The sequence below is a fragment of the Mustelus asterias genome, unplaced genomic scaffold, assembly GCF_964213995.1.
Source record: "Mustelus asterias unplaced genomic scaffold, sMusAst1.hap1.1 HAP1_SCAFFOLD_293, whole genome shotgun sequence".
NCBI lineage: Eukaryota > Metazoa > Chordata > Chondrichthyes > Carcharhiniformes > Triakidae > Mustelus > Mustelus asterias.
In genome coordinates, this window is record NW_027590258.1 from 143,164 (window position 1) to 166,352 (window position 23,189).

A 23,189-nucleotide genomic window follows, 5' to 3' on the forward strand; every position below is an offset into this window, starting at 1 on the left:
ATGAGAATAATCGTCTGAAATAAGCAGTAACAAAATTGCCATTTTAATCCAAAGCCTGGGTTATCCATCGACATTATTCTTTTGGTTGAAAAGAAAAGATGGCCCAAGTATATTTAACCCATGAAAACAGTCATTATCTATTGGCCAACTAGCTAGCAAGAATACCCTGATGTAGTATCCAAGAAGATCAGTCTTTAGACATTCAGGACAGGTAAAGTTATCCCCATGGAGAAGTTAGAACAAACTTCATGTTAAAACGAGATCTGAACCCAGGCATTTTGCTTCATAATCAGCAAATATCTCATCTTTTGCCCCTCAATCTTTGGTGGGATAAGAGGACATAAATCAAACCTGATGTACTCTAATATTTTCTAGATAAATACAAGTAGCTTTAAATTGCTCAAGACCCATACTAATTCGGAAAAGCATGCATCCCGTAGTGGACTGGAAGCTCAATACAAAACTGCAGGGAATCGTTAAAGAGCCCCTAAACACAAGTCTTCCTGGCAGCCAGCTTTAATGAGTCCTTGCAGTGTAATATTTGCCTTACAGCCAGCTGCACAAGACTCAAGCTTCTGGGAATCTGAATCTGTGACACTAGCAAAAGATCTCAAAGCAAAGCACCTCCATTTTCAGCAGAGTTTACCAATTATACTGTAGCTATTGTACAATAATCCTTTCCCAGATGAGATCTACTTCTGTCACTATTTGAAATGAACACACAACAGTTACAGTGGGTTCCCTGCACTAGTGCCAAGGCAGATACAAATGATCAACGTCCCCTGTAGGCTGCATGAGAGCAATCGGGCAGCAACCCAAAACGTACCACGCAGACAGCACAGACGTTGTCCCATTTAATATACTGCATGTTCATGGGTGCACAGAACATAAAACGGATATTCGAAATGACCTGTAGAAGCATGAGCTTCCTTCAGAGTCAGAACACATGGTGATATTGGTGTGTGAAGAAATCAACCATCGTAAAATGCAAACAAAGTTGATGCTATTTATTATTGTATAATCATTTTTTCCATTCTCCACGTAAGGAACCCAACCTCATTTTGTTATAAAAATTGTTCTGCAGACTTTTAAAAAAACCCCAATTTTTACTATTAGGGAATCAATATTTCTCTTTCTCCATCAATTCCAGTTTGTTGAGATGGGGAAATGAACACAAATTGGACAATGAAATTTACAGAAACACACCTGCATACACAAGTTAACAGGAACAGGCCCTTCGGCCCACCGACTCTGTTCCAACACAGATGCCTCTCTAATATTTTCTTGCCTCCACATGGTCCATATCCCTCTATTCCCTGTCTATTCATGTATCTATCCAGATGCCTCTTGAACGTTGTTATAGAAGCTGCTTCCACCACCTCCTCCGGCAGCATGTACCAGGCATTCACCACACTCTGAACAACTTGCCCCTAACATCTCTTTTAAACTCCCTCCCCCTCTCACTTTCAGCCTATGCCCCCAAGTAACTGACCCTTCGACCCTGGGAAAAGGACACTGACTATCCACTCTATCCAAGCCTATCATAGTCTTGTAAACCTTTATCAGGTCCCCCCTCATTCTCTGACACTCCAATGAAAACAATCCAAGTTTGTTCAACCTTTGGAGAGAGTACAGAGGAGGTTTACCAGGATGTTACCTGGTATGGAGGGGCTTAGTTATGAGGAGAGATTGGGTAAACTGGGGTTGTTCTCCTGGAAAGACGGAGGATGAGGGGAGACTTAATAGAGGTGTATAAAATTATGAAAGGCATAGATAGGGTGAACGGTGGGAAGCTTTTCCCCAGGTCGGTGGTGACGTTCACGAGGGGTCATAGGTTCAAGGTGAAAGGGGGGGGGAGGTTTAACACAGATATCAGAAGGACATATTTTACACAGAGGGTGGTGGGGGCCTGGAATGCGCTGCCAGGCAAGGTGGTGGAGGCGGACACACTGTGAACGTTTAAGACTTATCTAGACAGCCATATGAACGGAGTGGGAATGGAGGGATACAAAAGAATGGTCTAGTTTGGACCAGGGAGCGGCACGGGCTCGGAGGGCCTGTTCCTGTGCTGTATTGTTCTTTTTTCTTTGTTCTTTCTTCATAGTCCATATCCTCCAAACCAGGTAACATCCTGGTAAATCTCTTCTGCACCCTTTCCAATGCATCAACATCCTTCCAGTAGTGTGGCGACCAGAATTGTGCACAATACTCCAAATGCGGCCTAACCAAAATCTTAAACAGATGCAACATGTTTTTCAATTCCTATATTCAATGCCCCGACCAATGAAGGCCAGCATGCCATGCGCCTTCTTGGCCACCTGAGTTGCTACCTTCAGGGACCTGTGGATCTGCACGCCTCGATCCCTCAGAACTTTTAACATCTTTCCTCTCACAGAATGAGTCGAAGTAAACAAAACAAATATGGAGAAATGAGAGGTTCAGAAAAGGCCATTTTAAAATATTTTGGACATTTACATATTGTCCTTCAAAAGGAAAATCTTTTGCTAACAGCACAAATTAATTTTATAAAAACTGGGAAAAAACATTTCAAATTTGAAAAACAAATTCTAATGAACGGAAAATGAATCTAGACAGTGCAGGAAGAGTAACTGGTACTGAGTTAACACCTCTCTAGAAATGTAGCTAATTGTACTTTACTCCTAAATAATTAAGCACAAGGTAGTACTGGCCTAGATCATTCTAAAAGAACAGATGTGTCACAGAACTTGTCCCCAATGGTGATATACTGCAATGTGAGAGTTTTTAGAATGGAAGATTTGTTGAACCTCAATTAGTCTGGAAGTTTTTTTAAAAATCAGGAATGTTGGGCAGAATGGCACAGTGGTTAGCACTGCTGCCTCACAACGCCAGGGGCCCAGATTCGATTCCAGCCTTGGGTGACTATGTGGAGTTTGCACATTCCCATCATGTCTGCGTGGTTTCCTCTGGGTGCTCCGGTTTCCTCCCACAGTCCAAAGATTTGCAGGTTAGGTGGATTAGCCATGTGAAATTGCCCCTTAGTGTCCTGAGATGTGTAATTTCGGGTGTTTAGTGGGTTAAATGCACGGTATTATAGGGATAGGGTGGAGGTCCTGGGTAAGATGCTCTGTCAGACAGTCGATGCAGACTCGATGGGTTGAATGGCCTCCTTTTGCACTACAGTGATTGTATGAGTCTAAAGTTTCAAATATGCCTCTGGTAGCTGCTGAAACAAAGGAAGACGTCAAGAAATTGCATTTGGATACTGCCAGACAAGTCAGATTTTCTTAAAAAGCGAATGCATGCTTTATCTTTTACAATGGAATAGCTGCATTCAAGAAAGAGTTGCAGAAGCAGGAGAAATGATGCATGAAGCTTTGCAGGTTGAGGAACTTGTGCCGAAAACTGCTGCGATTCATAGTGCTGCACCAGCCGTAACAATCAGGGCCATATCGAATACTGTACCACAAGGTTGGATTCTGAAGGGAGTAAACTTTCCTTCCTGGCCTTTGCAACAAGGCAACATTTCACACCGACCTTAGCTCCATTCAAGTGGGAAGATATTGGAGGTGCAGATAATGGACCTTCGAAAGCATTTTATTACTGGCCTCAATATATTTACCTTTATGTTAACTACTGTACAGGCATTAAATGAATACCCATGCAGCATCAAATCACACATCCAGGAGTATGACTGTTTCTCCAGTTAAATACTATTTCACCTGCTCTTAATTAAAATGGTTATACTTAGTGATTCAATTTGTGCCATGGATTACAGGCGCAATGTTATCCTGATATTTTACACTTACCATTTGCTGTGTAAATCAAAATGGTTAATTTCAGCAGTGTTTTCGAAGAGAAAAAAGGCCAAGTTAATAAATTCAAATTTTGTTGTGTATTATTTCCAAGATTCCAAAGTAAAGATTAACCGTCAAAAGATTAATCTGTTTCTGACAATGAAATAGTTTTGAGGTTTTGAGCCAGATTCAAAAATGAGATGAATACATCTGAAACAAAAACAGAAAATGCGGGAAAGTCTCAGCAGGTCTGACAGCATCTGTGGAGAGAGAATAGAGCCAACGTTTCGAGTTATGATGACCCTTCATTAGACCTCTGACAAAGGGTCATCCAGACTCGAAACATTGGCTCTATTCTCTCTCCACAGATGCTGTCAGACCTGCTGAGATCTTCCTGCATTTTCTGTTCTTGTTTCAGATTCCAGCATCCGCAGTATTTTGCCTTTATATTATGAGTGCAGCTGAAGCCTGTTAGCTGGGACAGTGTTTGAAATTAAACAAATCTGTATCAGTCATCGTTAAGTAAATCCATCACTGCTAATTTGAGGTTATGGAATTAAATTTATTTTCACAACTTTTAAGTTTAATAATTAAACAAAACTTCTATGTTTTGAAATTATTACCTGCTGGAAGCTTTGTAAAATCAGTTGTTTGACTTTTAAAAACAAAATTTCCTTGGCATTTACTGTAACTCAATCGCTTGAAACTTTATTTTATACTAGTGTACTCAAGTGCTTCCTTTGAAGGGTCCAAGTAAAATATTTTACAACATTTTGGAGTCTTAAAAAAACATATCAGAGCTTCTTGCAGAAGCTGCAATGCTTCCTTCCATTTGTGCCATATAAAATAGGCTATTCATACAATCCATCAAGTGTATGAACTGTAAATAGTTCTCATTTTTTCCAAATCAGTGATGTACATTTGGCAGTAGAAACTGGAACACCTTTCCCATTTAGTCCTTCAGTTCACATAACTATATCCCCTTCCCCAGTTCTGCTCCAGCTGTAAGTAGTCAGAAAGCACAAGGAATTTAAAGCATCAGAATTCAATATGAATACATTTAGACATAGTAAATTTAAAGCCATCAATTGCCACAAGGAGAATAAAACCCAGGATCACCACATTCCAAAGCCACCCATAAAAATAGTACAAGTGCTACAAAGTGCCAAATACTGGTTTCCTGCACCATTCCACTTGCAGCCACATGCATTCCTAATACTTCTCCACAGTGGCTGATGATAACCTTGCAAATGCATATTTTCTGAACAAGCTATTAGCTTAGTGACTCACTGCTGAATGAAGTTCTATGTGGGTCTCAGACTCCCCATGCATTTCATACATAAGCACTGCCTTCCATCATGAAAATCTCCTGGCCTGAACTCTGAAGACCCAAAAAGCAGCTCAGGGTATTAATAGTCCTTGGCAGTCATATAAATTTGGAAAAACATTAATAGTACGAAAAGTTCAAATAATATATAAACATGCTCCAAATCACATGAAAATTGTGTTAATGGATTGTAACAAAGTGCTGAATAACTTTGTGAAACTTTTATTAACAATTTTTGCCCATTTCTCCTTAAAGCTGGAAATCTTGTAAAAGATTGAGTGAACTTGACGAATAGTGGAAAATTGAAACCTGAAACAACCTCAAGGTTGGCACGGTGGCACAGTTGAATGGCACGGTGGCACAGTGGTTAGCACTGCTGCCACAGCGCCAGGGACCCCGCTTCAATTCCCGGCTTGGGTCACTGTCTGTGTGGAGTTTGCACGTTCTCCCCATGTCTGCGTGGGTTTCCTCCGGATGCTCCTGTTTTCTCCCACAGTCCAAAGATGAGAGGGCTAGGTTGATTGGCCACGATAAATTGCCCCTTAGTGTCAGGGGGATTAGCTAGGGTAAATGCATGAAGTTATGGGGATAGGGCCTGGGAGGGATTGTGGTTGGTGCAGACTTGATGGGCCAAATGGCCTCCTTTTGCACTGTAGAATTCTATGTCTATCTATGTTTTTTCATAAATTGAACCGGTATGTAGAAGAAATCATGCTAAAACTGAACTTAAAAGTAGTCTTCAAATGAATGCTTAGATGGCATGGAGAATGTATAAAGTATATAAATTAACTGACAGCCAATGTTAAGAGTACAGCCAGAAACAAGTGCAGCATCAAGATATCTCAAGGAAGTGAACATGGTATTTATGTACATAAAAACTGGACAATTTGTGATGAAGTCAATGGGTAATGACGTTTGCTACCTCTAACCACACAAGAGCAACTCAAAGATGGCAATGGCACTGAAGGAGACAAATCTACATAGTGGAAAAACCTTGTGTTGGAGTTACCAAATTGATCCTTGGGAATGGGATTTGCCTACAGCAAAATTAAACGCCAGATATGGTAGAATATCTGTTGACTATGCGGTTCTGCTGCTTTTTTGATACTGCTATCCGGTATGGATTTGTGCCCGTCCTTGGGGAAGGCCCCAGCCACAATTACAAAACTGGGAATTCAACTCAAACTGCACATGTATAATTGCTTCAAAGCTACATTCATGATTTCTGAGTAATTATACTATTGTCAATTCTGTTTTATAGGGCCTTTCACCAATGTGAGCTTGCACAGTAACAGAACCATTTTGGAAATGATTCCATTAAAAAAACATCTGGTTCACTAATATCCTTTAGGGAAGGAAATCTTTACCATCTTTATCTGGTCTGGCCTCCATGTGACTGCAGACCCACAGCAATGTGGTTGATTCTTAAGTGCCTTAGGAAGTTACTCAGTTCAAGGGCAATTAAGGATGGGCAATGAATACTGGCCCAGCCAGACACTCATTGCACTTGGAATAACAAAAGGACACTAAAGTTACATTACATTCTATCAAATGGATGTCAAATAATAGGTTTCACATGTTGTAGCATTAGAACAAAAGTTTTCTGAGTCGGCTTACATAACCAGTCCCTCAGATTTTAAATATTCAAGGAATCAAATGGTACCCGAGGAAAAATGTTGCAAATAAAAACTATCCATCTATTTGGAATCAATATTTTCAGTAAAAAGGTTTCATGCTCCAGAAAGATCACATGGAAAAACGACAAGTATTAAATATCATTCATGAGATAATTGGGATAAGTATGCTTTCCCTTTACAATACATTTGGTGATATAATTCTTCACGTCTTAAATCAAAACATAGACCTTTTGTAGATTTATAAATAGGAGGCAAATTCTTCAATTAATGCCTAGTAAAAGTCAATTTTTCTCTATTATTTAATTTAAAAACTGTGTACAGCAGGCAGAGATTACAATTTGTCATTGCAAATTAGTGTTCCAGCTTGCAACAAGACATTATTCAAGTTTTATTGCACCCCAAAGCAGAAGAATGCTGAATACTACTCAGAAATTAAAGCAATGTGATTGACTCTTCCCTTGGTATGCCCTGCCCCTCCTCGAGGGGTGACAGCACAATGGTATACAGGGAGTTGCCCTCGGACTCCTCAACATCGATTCTAGACCCCATGAAGTCTCATAGCATCAGATCAAATTTGGGCACAGAAACATCCTGCTAGTTATCACCTACCATTCCCCCTCAGCCAATGAATCAGTACATCTCCATGTTGAACACCTCTTGGAGGAACCACCGAGGGTGACGAGGCAAAGAATGTACTCTGGATGTGGGACTTCAATATCTATCCCAAGAGTGTCCTGGTAGCACCACAACTGACCGAGCTGGTCAAGTCCTAAATATGTGGAGATGCCAGCGTTGGACTGGGGTAAACACAGTAAGAAGTCTCACAACACTAGGTTAAAGTCCAACAGGTTTATTTGGTAGCAAAAGCCACAAGGTTTCGGAGCGCTCGCTGCTCCTTCGTCAGGTGAGTGGGATTTCAGTTCACAAACAGGGCATATAAAGACACAAACTCAATTTACCAAATAATAATAATAAAAAATAGGCATTATTTGGTAAATTGAGTTTGTGTCTTTATATGCCCTGTTTGTGAACTGAAATCCCACTCACCTGACGAAGGAGCAGCGAGCGCTCTGAAACCTTGTGGCTTTTGCTACCAAATAAACCTGTTGGACTTTAACCTGGTGTTGTGAGACTTCTTACCAAGTCCTAAAGGACACAGATGCTTAACTGGATCTGCGGCAGATGGTGAAGGAACCAACAAGAGGAAAAACATACTTGACCTTGTCCTCACCTATGCATCTGTCCATGACTGCATTAATGGGAGTGACCACCGCACAGTCCTTGTGGAAACCAACTCCCATCTTCCCCATCATGTTGCTTGGCACTATCACCGCGTGAAATGGGATAAATTTCAAACAGATCTAGCAACTTAAAACTGGTTGGCCACGAGGTCTGTGGGCCAACAGTAGCAGCAGAACTGTATGCAAACACAGTCTGTAACCACATCTCCCTGCATATCCCCCACTCTAACATTACCATTGAACGGGGGATCAATCCTGGTTCAATGAAGAGTGCAGGAGGGCATGCCAGGGACAGCACCAGACATAACTAAAAATGAGGTGTCAACCTGGTGAAGCTACAACACAGGACTTGAACACCAAATAGCGGAGACAGCATGTGATTCCACAACCAACAAATCAGATCGAAGCTCTGCAGTCCGGCCACATCCAATTGTGAATTGTGGTGGACAATTAAAAACTAACTGGAGGACGAGGTTCCAAAAAATATCCCCAACCTCAATGAAGGGGGAGCACATCAGTGCAAAAGAGAAGGCTGAAGCATTTTCAGCTATCTTCAGCCAGGAGCACTGAGTAGATGATCCATTTAGGCTTCTTCCTCATGTGCCCAGCGTCACAGATGCCAGACTTCAGCCAATTTGATTCACTCCACATGCTATCAAGAAACTGCTGAAGGCAATGGACTCTGCAAAGGCAATAGTACTGAAGACTTGTGCACCCAGAACTAATCACGCCCTTAGCCAAGCTATTCCAGTACAGCCACTACACTGGTATCTACATGGCAATGTGGAAAATTGCCCAGGTATGTCCTGTCCATAAAAAGCTGGACGGATCCAGCCCATAATTACCACCCCAGTATACTCTTGATTATCAGCAAAGTGATGGAAAATGTTGTCAACAGCACTATCATGCAGCACTTAACCAGCTCCCTGGCTCTTAATTTGGGTTCTACCAGGGCCACACATCTCTTGACCTCAGAGCAGCCTTATTCCAAACATGGACAAGAGAGTTGAACTCCAGAGGCGAGATGAGAGTGAGGTGAGTGAGTACTCTTGACATCAAGGCAGCATTTGACTGAATGTGGCCTCAAGGAGCACTAGCAAAATAAATGGGCATCAGAGAGAAAACTTTCCACTGGTTAGAGTCCTAGTCCAAAGGAAGATGGTTGTGGTTTTGGAAGTCAAACATCTCAGTCTTAGGACATTACTGCAGGAGCTCCCTAGTGGGTAGTGCCCTAGACCCAACCATCTTCAGCTGTTTCATGCCACCATCTCTCACATCATAAGATCAGAAATTGGGATAGTCATTGATGACTGCACAATGTTCAGCACCATTCGCAACTTCTCAGATACTGAAGCAGCCTGCTTCTAAATGCAACAGGACATGGACAATATTTAGGTTTGGGCTGATAAGTTGCAAATAACATTCACATCACACAAGTGCCAAACATGACCATCACCAAGATGAAGGAATCTAACCATCTCCCCATGACATTCAATGGCACTATAATCACTAAATCCCCAGCTATCCACATTCTGGGGCTTACCATTGAACAGAAACTGAACAGGACCTGCCATATAAATACTATGACGACAAGAACAGGTCAGGGTCTGGGAATTCTGCGGGCAGTAACTCACTTCATGACTCCCCAAAGGTATCCACCACCTGCAAGGCACAAGTCAAGAGTGTGATGAAATATTCTCTACTAAACTGGAGGAGTGCAGCTCCAACAACACTCAAGGAGCTTGACACCATGCAGGACAAAGTAACCTGGTAGATTGGCACCCACAGACGTTCACTCCCTCCACTACCGACACAGTGGCAGCAGTGAGCACCATCTACAAAATGCACTGCAGCAACTCTACAAAGCTCCTTTGATAACATCGTCCAAATTCGCAACTTCTACCAATTAAAAGGACATGGGCAGCAGATGTATGGGACATCATCACCTTTAAACCATCTTGACTTGGAACTATATCGCAGTTTCTTCACAGTCACAGGTAAAAATCTTGGAAACTCCCTTCCAAACAGCACTATGGGTCTTCCTACATCAAATGGACTGCAGTGGTTGAAGGCGGCTGTTCAGCAACACCTTCTCAAAGGCAATGAGGGATGGGTGCGCACATCCCATGAACAAATAATAAAAAATAAACACAGCAAATGGTGTAGTAATGTTCCTGTCGTGTTCAATACTGGTGTTGAAATCAAACACTGCTAAAATTTAGTAGTCGGAAGTATTAACAATTGGGATTTTGGTCATCTAAATACAAATCAGGAGGTAACAGCTTCACTGGTTCAGACTTAGCTTAGAGATGCTATTTAATTCATACAATTGAAGTAACTAAAGTTTTAGTTTTTTTTGCTGGAGAAGTTTTGGGGAGGGAAACTAGAAGACAATTCATCCCCCTGCTTACTTTGTCGCCTCAAATGTTCCTTTCTTCCAGAAGTTTGATTAATAATATGGATCATTGAATTCTCCAGTGCTACCATCAAAACTGATTTCTATCCAATAGGAAGCATCTTGGTAGGCAGGATTTGTCTATTTTCGAGTCTCCTAAAATGAGTTGGCCAGTTAGTATGGCATGATATAGACAAACAAGTTCCAAACAAACTTGTGAGTCGAGACAATTTATTTTAAGGAATGGCAGAGATTAGAATTTTACATGGTCTCTGTATGAGGTTTAGTGCTCTACCATTCAATAGTCATTTGCCAGTTTAGTGACTTCTCAATAGCATTTGTTATCTTATGTTTAAACATTCAATGGCAAATACACAATTAGTTTTTGGTCAGAGAAGCCATGATTTTCAGATATGATCACCAGCATTCTAATCACAAGCAAAACGTTTGTGGCCAGCTGTGGAACTTTGTTACCTCAATGCCCTGTTCGCAAAACGAAGAGCACAGGGCAAGTTTGCTGCACAGATTAAAATCAAGGTCATTGGAGGAGCTGCAAGAATTTGACTTTACATATGGGAATTTAGAAAAAAAAGATTGCAAACATGCTCATTACGAAATTTAATATTCCAGCTCCATGAAGATGAATTTGGAGTTTCAGTTACCCATCGTAATAGCAATGGGTTTAATTTTAATGGAGAAGGCATAAATTAACTACAAAGACGCAACATTCTTGACTATGCCTCTCTGATTTGAGAAACAATACTTTCAAGTTATGTTTGATGGAGTGATTTTTATTCCCCACAATATTCCCAATGCACGACAACTTGGACAAACACCTTTCACACTATTTGCTGCTCAAGATTCAGTTTTGACAGTATTATTTAAATTCACCTAAATAAAGATGGAGAAATCTTTTGCCCAATTCCCAAAAGGAAAACCGCAGATATTCTGGCCGGATTCTAGACTGAGCCTGTGTGTATGTGTCTAACCCAGTTGCCACCGAGGCAAAATAACAAAATGAACAATGACATGTTTTTAACTACAGCGTATTAGCTGGAAGATTGACATACGTATGAACTGAGTAACATAATCTGAACGAGCTGGGACTTGTTCAGTGTGATGTCATCATGTTACTGCTCACAACTCTGAGTGCACATTTAACGAGCACCATTCTGTCAACAGATTCATGAAGTCCAAATATTTCACTGTTCAAATAAGGAATGGAATATTTAAGTCATAATTGCCAATCACCTTCTCAGAAAAATGTTACCACAAATAGTAACTGAAAAATAGCTTTCACGTAGAGTCCACAAAATTGGATAATTAATATGCTTCTTAGGGGAAATATATAGTGCTCTGATATTAATATTTCAAAAACAATTGCAAAATGGTGCTGTCGCCAATCATGCTTACTATTCCAAAAATACAAATTTAAGACTCCAGAGGTTAAGGCCCTGTCAAACATATTAAGCATTATGAATTTTATCACTTGAGGGGGTGGGGTTTAGTTAATAACTGCAGCGTGTTGTGGTGTCTAGAATCCAGGGCAGGCAGCGACCGCAGTTCTGGGAAATAAGTGTCGTTCCATCCTTTAACTCACTTTAAACACATTCTTCCATTGAGAGCACAGTTCCAATCCACTGGGGAAAATTAAACAGCTGGCTAACTAAAAACGTTAGGTGTCAAGGGAGGGCAAGGTTCAGTGCCAATACAACATCATCAATTATGGATAATTTAATTGGGATGTTTTGCCCACCCTTCTGTGCAAAGTGCAAAAGGGGGGCTGATGAGACGAGCTGATTAGGTGTCTGACACTGATCATGTGATTAACAACATATGGCACAGGTGAATGCTGTGAATGGTTGAGTCTGTGTTCCCTTGCCAGAGCACTGCAATTGTGACTTGCTACAACTGATTAAAATAAATTCAGTAATAAGGTAATTAACAAGTTTTGGTTAGTGGAGGTCGCAAGGTGCAGTCGAGGTCCCCCGTGTTTGATCCTTGCAGTCTGCCCATGCCTGGACTTGCCCAACAGCCTGCCTGCTCCAGATGGACTACACAGCAGGGAGAGCACTGGCATGGGCAGATGTGCTTTTCTGGAAGGGGGGGGGGGGGGGTCACATGTGGTAAAAATACTTGCTCTTGCAGATGATACCTTGAAACTGGTGCTAAAGTCTATAGCAATAAAACTAGCAGTCACTACACCACAAAGGCCAATTACAAAATAAAGGATCTCCCATTTAAAACAGAGATTGGGAGGTGAAATTTCTTCTGAGGGTTATTAGTCTTTGGAATTCTCTATCTCAGAGCAGTGGAGGCTGGCTCATTGAATGTATTCATGGCTAAATTAGACAGGTTTTTGGTCCAGAAGGAAATCAAGTTATGGGGCCATAAGATGATCAGCCATGATCTTATTGAAGGGCGAACCAGGTTTGAGCGGTCAAATGGCCTACTCCTGCTCCTATGTCTTACATTTCCACAAAATTTCACCATTTAAAAAAAATCCAAATTTTTGGAAGAGAAGACACAATACATTCCATATTTTCATTAAGAGTACTTTTGGATATCAAAATACTGACAGTAACTTAATTTTTTTACAAGCAAATCTAGGTTTTACAATAGTTAGTCCTTGAATATACTCTTGGCACTAAAAGCACCAAAGAGCACGAGGGGCCTACTATTGTTATTCATGTGGAGTTTTCCTTCTTCAAATGATAAACATCTTCCATGCAGTATATGAGAGAACCTCTCTACCTCTTTAGAAGTCACCTAATGAGCGTGAAAATGAAAGTGAAAATATCGTCAGAGAGTGCAGCATGTGATCTCCTTCCATGTCTGACAAAGCCTTAGGATTAGTATACAACTGTATTAGTTCATTTTAACCCAGACATGGACCAAAGACCACTTGAGTATAATCTTTCCCGCCCCAAAAAGCTAAATGCCTGCAGGGCTGGAAGGGTAAAATTATGTATGGAGGTTGTGCATTTCTCGAAAAATGAAGATGACTCTAATCTGTCTTTTTTTTTGCATCTGGCATATATCATAGCGTATCATCAATTTTAGGATTACAGAAACCACTAAGTGCCGTAAACATTTTACACAGTGATACATGAAAAGCAGCTCAATGGCTTTAGATATATAATCACATGGGCGGCATGCTGGCACAGTGGTTAGCACTGCTCTCAGTGCCAGGGACCTGGGTTTGATTCCCGGCTTGGGTCACTAACTGTGCGGAGTCTGCACGATCTCTCCATTACTGCACGGGTTTCCTCCGGGTGCTCCGGTTTCCTTCCACTGTCCAAAAAGCGTGCTGGTTAGGTGCATTGGCCAAGCTAAATTCTCCCTCAGTGTACCTGAACAGGCGTCGGAGTGTGGCGACTAAGAGATTTCCACCGTAACTTCATTGCAGTATTAATGTAAGCCTACTTGTGACACTAACAAATAAACTTTTAAAAATTCACCAGTTTACAGTAAACTGGCCGATGAAAGTAATTACAGTGGGGTAGTACTGGAAATAACAATCTGGAACAGCAGTGAACAATTCCATAGGATATGGACCAAAATATATTGACATCACTAATCGATTTTTGGTCGTTGGGGGGAATGGAATACAAACAAAACAAATTAAAGGTATTAATTTTAAAGAGATTATCTTCCACCATGGTTCATTCTAGGAAGTTCAATGATCTAATCCCGTATCATTACTAGATACATCAATATTACTTCTCAATCATCGCCCAAGACAGTGGGCTTGAGCAGGACGTCTTACACATCCACTTTCACTCATTTCCTCTAACAAATCATGCACCATTACCAAAAATCAGCTCTCTGGGGAAGTAGGAATATGAATGTTGGAACTATATCGGCGTCAGGTACTGTAACACTCGATCATCCTTGCTACCAGTCAGTCTATGCTGTAGCACTGTAGGTAAATAAGGTTGCTTGGGCAATTCTGTGAATTCCCATAGGTTCACACTTTAAGTAATTTCCATTTTGTCATAAAGAGCCTAATTAGCCACAAAGCCAGAAAGAAGGAATGGAACTCCCCCCACACTCAATATTGAATCCAGATTAGCTGATCATTAAAGTATGCTTTATTTACTCAAAACCAAAGTAATACCCCAAAGCAAGATCCTCGAACAGTTTTTCCTAAAGTTACATAATATCCAAGTGTCTTTTTATAAAATTCTATCGCCCATGTGCTGTCATAACATTTCCCCTTTATTTTGCAGAATCCAGAGCAGCAATGAGAGTTTGACTTCTAGGCTGGCCACTGCTTCATTTGCTTAAGAGAGATTTTAGCCAGCAATTGCACGTGGGAAACAGGTCAAATTTAAAGGTATTTTTATATGCAGAGATTGATAAGAAATGGATCTGAACATACAGATAACATACATTGCTTGTCTGGGTTTAGATGATGCATACATATACAGGAATAAATAAAAAAATCGTGCAGTGTTTCAGAGGTTGAATAAGTGAATACCTGCAATTGTTCACTTGGCAAGTTCATGAATGCACCAAATAGAAACCAACTGTTACATTTATGAAAAATCACATATAATGCAAAAATGGTATGAACAATTTTTCTCATTGTCATCGGCAGCTGATGAGGTGGAAGAGGTCATCATCATAGAATCATAGAAACCCTACAGTACAGAAAGAGGCCATTCGGCGCATCGAGTCTGCACCGACCACAATCCCACCCAGGCCCTACCCCCATATCCCTACATATTTTACCTGCTAATCCCTCTAATCTACGCATCCCAGGGCACTAAGGGGCAATTTTAGCATGGCCAATCAACCTAACCCGCACATCTTTGGACTGTGGGAGGAAACCGGAGCACGTGGAGGAAACCCACGCAGACACGAGGAGAATGTGCAAACTCCACACAGACAGTGACCCAAGCCGGGAATCGAACCCAGGTCCCTGGAGCTGTGAGGCAGCAGTGCTAACCACTGTGCTACCGTACTACATAAAAGTTGCTGCTGATGATTACATATTTTCAAAGTGCTGCCACTTTACCTGCAGTAAGTAGCATATAGTGAACAGATAAGCTTGGCATGTGAAGGCTGCCTGGTATCCAACATAAAAAATATTTTAAAACCACTTGATAACCTAGAATTTATTTTGACATTTCCCATCTTGTTTTATAAAGTGAACTAAATCATAGAACCCCTACAGTGAGGAGGAGTCCGCACTGACAACAATTCCACCCAGGCCCTATCCCCGTAACCCCACGTATTTACACTGCTGATGGCCCTGACACTAAAGGCCAATCAACCTAACCTGCACATCTTTGGACTGTGGGAGGAAACTGGAGCACCTGGAGGAAACCCACGCAGATGCAAGGCGAATGTGCAGACTCCACACAGACAGTGACCTATGGTTGTAATTGAAACTGGGCCCTGGTGCTGAGACAGCAGTGCTAACCGCTTGCCGCCCATACTTTTCATCGTCTTCAGCTTACATAAAAATGATTAAATGATAACGTGCATTCTGTTCTATTTTTTGAAAAGCTTTTTGTTAAGAGACTGACAACTGTTGCTGCACAATATGTAGGTTTAAAAATAAAACTCCTCACAGAGAGGGGAAAATCACATTGCATCATTGTTGACTCTCCTTTATTAGAGTTTGGACGGGGGAAAACATTACAATTTTGAAGAGTTGAGAAATCAGGCTCTTCCATTAGTATTGACAAGGTTTAGGGCAATTTGATGGAAGTCTTCAAGATTATGAACTACTATGGTAGGTTAAGCAGTGATAGGTGTTCTCTCGAACTGACAAAACAGTAACAAGGACACAAATTTAAGCTAGCAAAAAAAAAGGGAATGAGGATGTTGGAATTTCCTGACATATTGGTGAGAATTGGTATTCTAAAGAGTCATTTTGTTAAAAATTGGATTTTACAGCTGCCTGTAAGAAGGGAATATTAAAGGGATGGGGAACAAGTAGGAGATTGTGATTATAGACCAAAGTTCCTCATGGACAGAAAGATACCGGTACTGATGCGGTTGACAAAATGGTATCATAATAATATTATGGATGCATCTTCATTAACAAAAGTCCGTAACGCCCTGCAAGCTGCCATATTCTTTCACTTACCCGACTTCGGAGGTACTCTGCCAGGTTCTTGCGAGTGAAGTTGGCAGCTGCTGTAGGGGACAGTTCATAACCTGTAATGATAGAATAATGATGAATGGTCCCTAACTCGTGATAAAATATGCAATGTGTAATGTGACAAACTTACACTTGAAACTCTACTTATTATAGTTTTTTTTATATACACACACTCCAGTGGCATTATTCATGGTAAATTGAAAGGGACAATTTTTATCATGAAAGCAATGTTAAATCATCTAGTGCACAATTAAATAGTAAATGGAGAATTGTATCTGTATAACTCAGTTGTAAAACACTCCTGACTGTTCCAAAAGATTATGGGTTCAGGCCCTATCCTGGCACTTGAACATCACCTTGGTTGAAAGTTTTATGCAGCACGTTGTGATTTGGATGAAATTTAAACTTATATCCCCTCTGGCTGTTTGGGTGGGTGTAAAGGTTTCATGGCATTATTCAAAAAAGAACAGTGTCCTAATATTCCTTCTCCTGACACCCTGGCAAAAAAGGATTATAATTATCTTAGAGCAATAGGGCAATGCTAGGACTCAAACTTATAGCCAGAGTGGTAAATAAGTATTTCAGGTCCACTCTCAACCAGATACTGAGCCGAATTCTCGCATGCCTAAGGAAACAATTCATCCACGCACAATTCACTACCTCACAAATCTGAGCAGGAAGTTTACAATGTGGATGTACAATGCAGTTTCAATATCTAACGTACTGAGGGATTCCCACAGGCCTCACTTAAGTTTCATGGACAGCTACCGGGTGCACTTGATGTTTTGCAGAAGTGTTGTAAAATGATCACTGAAGTGTAGAAAAATGCTTTATTTTGGTACAAAAGGAGGAATTCATGGAAAAGATAAAATTAAAATAATGTAGCCATTGCACATATACGTTTCAGTCTTAATTTCACGTCACATCAGTAAGACAAGTTCAAGGATGAAACTGATTCTGAAAGAAGATTTATCAATAGGGACAAAAACACATAGGACCAGTAACAGGATAGATCACAAAAGCTAACTTTAATTTATCATGTTCACACAAATTCGTATTTGGATTTGAACAAAATGATTGCTTGGTGAAAATTATCTTTGACTTCTGCTTGAATGCAGACTGAATAAAATCATAGAATCTCTACAGTGCAGAAGGAGGCCATTCAACCCATCAAGTCTGCACCGACTCTTGACAGAGCATCTTACCCATGCCCACCTCGCCCTATTGCTTTAACACCACGTATTTACCCTACTAACCCACCGCCCCCCCCCCCAAACTACACAATCCACCTAACCTGGACTGCAGAAGGAAACCCACACAGACATGGGCAGAACGTGCGAATTCCACACAGACCCAAGGCTGGAATAAATCCGGCACTGTTGAAGTGAGACAGCAGTGCTGACCACTGAGATTTATTTCTTTGCATAGAAATGTCACTGCTGTGGCATTCCATAAGTTAAATGCATAGAAAAGATATAATTCAACAGGACATTTCAGTGGATAGAATAGCTGCCCATCACAATTGAGCTATGGACAACTATTCATTTAATAGAAACACTCACAGGCAAACATCCTAATCTGCACTGATACAAAAAGAGACAAAACAGGAGACAGGTTGGAATTTAGGAGGCAGAGTGACAAACAGTTGTTGCTTAGTTGAATGTGGGGCTAAAGGGACTTAAACCAGATGTTTTGCAAACTAATTCTATCCAACAGCATGGAAAATAATCAACTTTCAAAGTTGACTTCACAAACCTCAGTGCTGTAAAAAAGTTCAGTACCTGCTAAATTCAGTAGAGAGAATTATACATTATAAGTCTGAAAGACGTGCTGGTTAGGTGCATTGACCCAAACAGGCGCCAGAGTGTGGCGACTAGGGGAATTTCACAGTAACTTCATTGCAGTGCTAATATAAGCATTGTGACCAATAAATGCTCTTTATATATGAAAAAGAACATTTTCAGCTTCCTTGACGAAGCTCACAAGCAATTTTTATTTCATAACAGTGGCGTACATTTAAATCAGACTTGATGACCATCATGCAACCGTATCCAGTGCAGACACATGCTGTTTCCTCCCCCTCTAAGAACACTTGCGTCTTGGGAAACCCTTATATGTTAATAAACTTTGAAACAGAATATTGCTAGCAATTTAAAAAACCTGACCTTAAATATTGACAAAGCTTTCATTCTTTCATGGGAATACGAACACAACATGTAAATGCAAAAGAATACCCGTGATTGTAACATACTTTGCCACACTTCATGGCTGAGTTATTTTTCCTTTTAATAATTAATTATTTTTGGATAAAATACCTCAAAAATCATTTTCCCCCATCAAGGGTGGGGGTTATTAAAAAAAAGTTTTGTCCTGAAAATCCGAAAAAGGATTTTGCATCCAGACTAGAATCCAAAGTTTTGACTGCGATTACGTGGCTCATCACAGATAAGGGTATGCACTAACTTTCCATGCGCACCCCAAATTTGTACAGTTTACATTGATTCAGAGTTCAGATGTCAACTCGGCTATTTAACATCCAGCAACAAACAATGCGCAAAGCCGGCAAGCCAAATGTAAATTCCCCAACATGTTCCTTAATTTTGTAAAAGATGAAACATGCTCATTTTTCGCAATTAAACACCCTACGATCAAGTCAATCAGCATGGATACACAAACGTTGTAGGCGCAATTTGCTCATTTTTGGGCATGTAAGCAGCAGTAAACATTTTTATACTCACGCTGATTTTTTAAAAAACAACAAATCTTAGTGCGTGTCTCTATACAGCTTGTTCAACAAAAGGGTAAACTTTACACTGGAAATTAAGCTTTAAAAACTTCGTAAAAAAAGATCAGGAAGTCAACAAATCAAAAATCACTCATGATTACTTAGCCTCAAATTTATGACTGACCAATTCTGATTTGGTTGAGATAAAGATGACATCGTATAACAAACAGAAGAATAAAAACACACCACGGGCTGGATTTAATGCAGCTTGTCGTAGTGGAAACGACTGCAGCCAAGTCTACCTTCTGCGTGAAAGGCCTGACATCAGTCTTCAGGCAACCCAAAGCCTCCTATGATTACATCAGAGTGTGGAAGGGGCAGATGTGGGAGTCCAGGTCACCAGCAGAGGGATATCAATATGCCCTTGAGCTCAACACAATTTCGTAGCGGCTCAGGGATTTAATTTTGGGTGCGTAGCTTTCCTGCACCATCAGAAAACCGCTCAGCAAGCTCCAATGGGTTTGAGCTTGCCAGTGGCCTCTGGAGGAGCGGTGGTATGAGGAGGAAGGGTTGTGTTTGCAGTCAGACACTCCAGGCAGGATTTTCCAACAGGCGCCCCAAATCCAGAAAATCCTGCTCGAAGTCAATGGACTTTTGCATGGTTTGCTCCCCACGAGTCCCGTGGCAGATGGGACAGGAACATTCTCCCCTCCGTGCCCAATCTAGGAACAAGGCATTAAGAAAGTCGGGGATTGGGGGTCTGTGCTGAAAGCTATATTCCTGTTCTTGCTTCCGATCCTCCCGCTACCTCTCCCAGCCCTCGTCCCACCTTCACTTACCTTTGGTCTGGGGCCCCATGGTGGTGCTGGGCCTCAACACCAACTGCCAGCACAGCCGCTGGTTCTGCTGGCATGAGAAGCTGTCAGCCTGTGATTTTCCAGTAGTGCTTGGTTGGTAGGACATCTACCTTCGGGGACCTTAGGCCTTGGTAAGGCTCAAAGGTGCCACATAAGTGCAGGAAGGGCACTTGATTCCTCTGGACTGCCCCCATGAAACTGACAGGGGCCTGGTTCAATAATCACTTAATATTCAATTACTAAGCTAATTGGCTGGTTCTTTCCTTATTTCAAATCCTGTGCATGGCAGCAATTCCATTTAGGATAAAATGCAAATGCGTTAATAGAAACCTATTCTCTCAACTTTCAGTTACTGTGCTGCAATTAATAACTGAAACAGAATTTTATTACACCAACATATTCCAAAACTGAGAAAATCTTTATATTTAAGAGCTAAGCTAAAATGAACACCAATAAAAATAAATTACCAGAATTTTGAGATAAAATAGTTTGTTGCACTTTCAAAATACAAAAACATACTGTTTGCATTCCATTATGGCAGGTTAAGACATAAAACATCTTATTTATAAAATGTATATATAACCTGAATCAATTATTCTGTAAGTCCTGGCTGTTAAGAAGTTACATTACAAAATGTCTAAGAATGAATAGGTTTCAATGTAGCTCTAATAACAGGATACAATTAGATTTGACAATTCTAAGATAGAGGTTAGTTAAAGCTAATTCGAGGACAATGAAGAATGTTTTCCGTAGCTGGTGAGTCTAGAACCAGGGCTCACAGTTTCAGAGGCCATTTAGGCCGAGATGAGGGGGAATTTCTTCACGCAAGAGGTGGCAAATCTTTGGTATTGTCTGTCCGAGGGGACTGTGGAAGCTCGATCAATGAGCATGTTCAAGACAGAAATTGATAGATTTTTGGTGTCATGAAAAATGGCAATAGTGGGTGGAAATGGCTTAGAGGCAGATATCAGCCATGATCTGTTTGAATGGCAGAGCAGGTTAGATGGGCCAAATGGCCCACTCCTAACAAAAGGAAAAGAAATACACCTTAGCAGTGTAGCTCAGGAAGTTACTGATGATGAGTATTAACTCCTGACGCTTTACAACAGCAGAGGTGGTCAAGAAATAGGCCAATTCAAGTGACAAAATAAGAACTTTAAAATTCTCAATAGAAAAAGATGTCATTGAACAAAACCACAGCAGGCTGAATTCTGTGACTTGTTCTTTGATAGATGCCCAAAAATGAGAAAATTGTGCATACAATGTTTCAATGTATCCATACTGATTGGCTTGATGGTAGGGTGATTAATTTGTTGCTTTGTGGAAAATGAACATGTTTCATCTTTTACAATATTAAGGGACATGTTGGGAAATTTACATTTGGTTTGCCGGCTTTGGGTATTGTTTGATGTCAAATGGCCAGAGTTGAGATCTGAACTCAGAATCAATGTAAACTGCAAATTTGAAACACCCGTGGAAGGTTACAGCGATCAGCCTGTACTGAGACACAAAAATATTATCAAAGCTTGCAAATGTGGTCCTTTTAAACCTTAAAAGGGAATAGAGTGATGCCAAACTATGCAGACTTTTAAAAACGTCTGTCTGAGTTTTGACAACAGTACAGATTCCATTGAGGTTACTATCTGACTAAGAATTAGTGAAAACGTTAAACACTCATTTTAGCGCTTAAAACATTGGAAAAGCTCCAAAGAGACCATGTAGTTGTAGGTTAATTACAAAGGCAACGCTAGCAAAAAAAAACCAGATCTATAACTTTTTTAGTTGCTCTCTATCAAATAAGCAATTGCTGATCATTTAAAAAAAATGTGATTGAAATCACAACTTAAGTCCTCAAAGCGGTTCACCAGTTACCCACCATTTCTCATTTTGTAAAGCTGTACGTTTTTCTGAATGTACTCTGCAAACTGGACGGTGTCTCCAGCTTCTCCGACACATAGCAGCATGATCTTCTCACTCAGTTTAAACATTTTATCATAATCTAAATGAAACAAGGAAATGAAGGAATGTGGAAATTAAAAACGACAAATGACAGCAGAATTTAGAGATCCACTCTTCTAAACCTAATGATTTTAGTGAGCAGAACAACTATGTCACAGAAAGATACAATATATGTATGCAGTAAGTACAGAAAGTCACTCACTCACCATGAAGCACTCTTCAAATTACGACAGGTTAATAACTTCATATGTACACAGATACTGACACTTGAAATTAATTACTCTACCGTACAATTATATGACTCCCATATTGTTCAAGATCACTGGGTAGTTAGCCATATTCTAAGTCAAACTGAACAGTTTAAAAGAAAGTCAGAATAATTCTGATTCTCTGGTATGAAAACAGTGTCTGGTCAGGGAGAAGTTGCTATTAACACACTGTAGGGCATCAATAAGCCTTTCATTCATTAAACATACTGGCTGTAGGTAATGGTATACCCTACAGTAAATGACTCCTGGGTCCGTCCCATGATTATGAGATCCACCCCAGAGATAAATTGAACTCTCAACCCAAAGCAATAAGAATCAGTGAAAAATGTGGGGTTAGCCAGTACTTTGCCCCAACTGATTGGGGCAAGCATCAAGTAGTTTTGATAATATATGTTCAACTCCATTTTGTCCCTTTGAAATTGTCAGATCGCTGTGCTCACTTATACTTTCACTTTCAATTTGCTCAATAATGCTGAATAATACTGAGAGCCGAGGTAAGGCCTGAAAAAGCAGACTAAAAAAGGGAACTGTAGTTCTTAGTTAAATGCTGATGATTCTGGATGCTCTGGGATAATAGTTATGAATGTCTCTCACCAAAAACTGAAAATGTTACACTGAGGACATTTTGTTGCACAAAGGACTCATCGATGCATCAAATTAGTGACTATTTGCACTAGATCGACACAACCCCAGTTTAAAATACAAATTAAATAAATTACCATTATTATCCAGTTTTGTAAACTTAAATTAATAACACTAGAAAAGTTTTCAATGTTCTTTATACATTACTGAAGACATGCTCCAGATGTTATTTTCAAAAAGTGTCAGAAACAAGTTGGTTTTCTAAAATGTTTCCCCGCACTTAAGAGTATAATCTAACAAGTA

At 40.4% G+C, this 23,189-nt stretch overlaps 1 protein-coding gene across 1 annotated transcript in view; it reads right to left on the reverse strand.

Moving 5' to 3' along the window:
* The window catches only part of psmb2 (proteasome 20S subunit beta 2), a 33,834-nt gene that overhangs the window by 4,963 nt on the left and 5,682 nt on the right, over positions 1-23,189 (reverse strand). Inside the window, exons 2-3 of the mRNA XM_078204263.1 lie at positions 21,953-22,075; positions 16,480-16,550 (exon numbers count right to left, since the gene is read on the reverse strand). Coding sequence (XP_078060389.1) covers positions 16,480-16,550; positions 21,953-22,075 — 194 coding nt within the window. The remainder of the gene's footprint in view (positions 1-16,479; positions 16,551-21,952; positions 22,076-23,189) is intronic.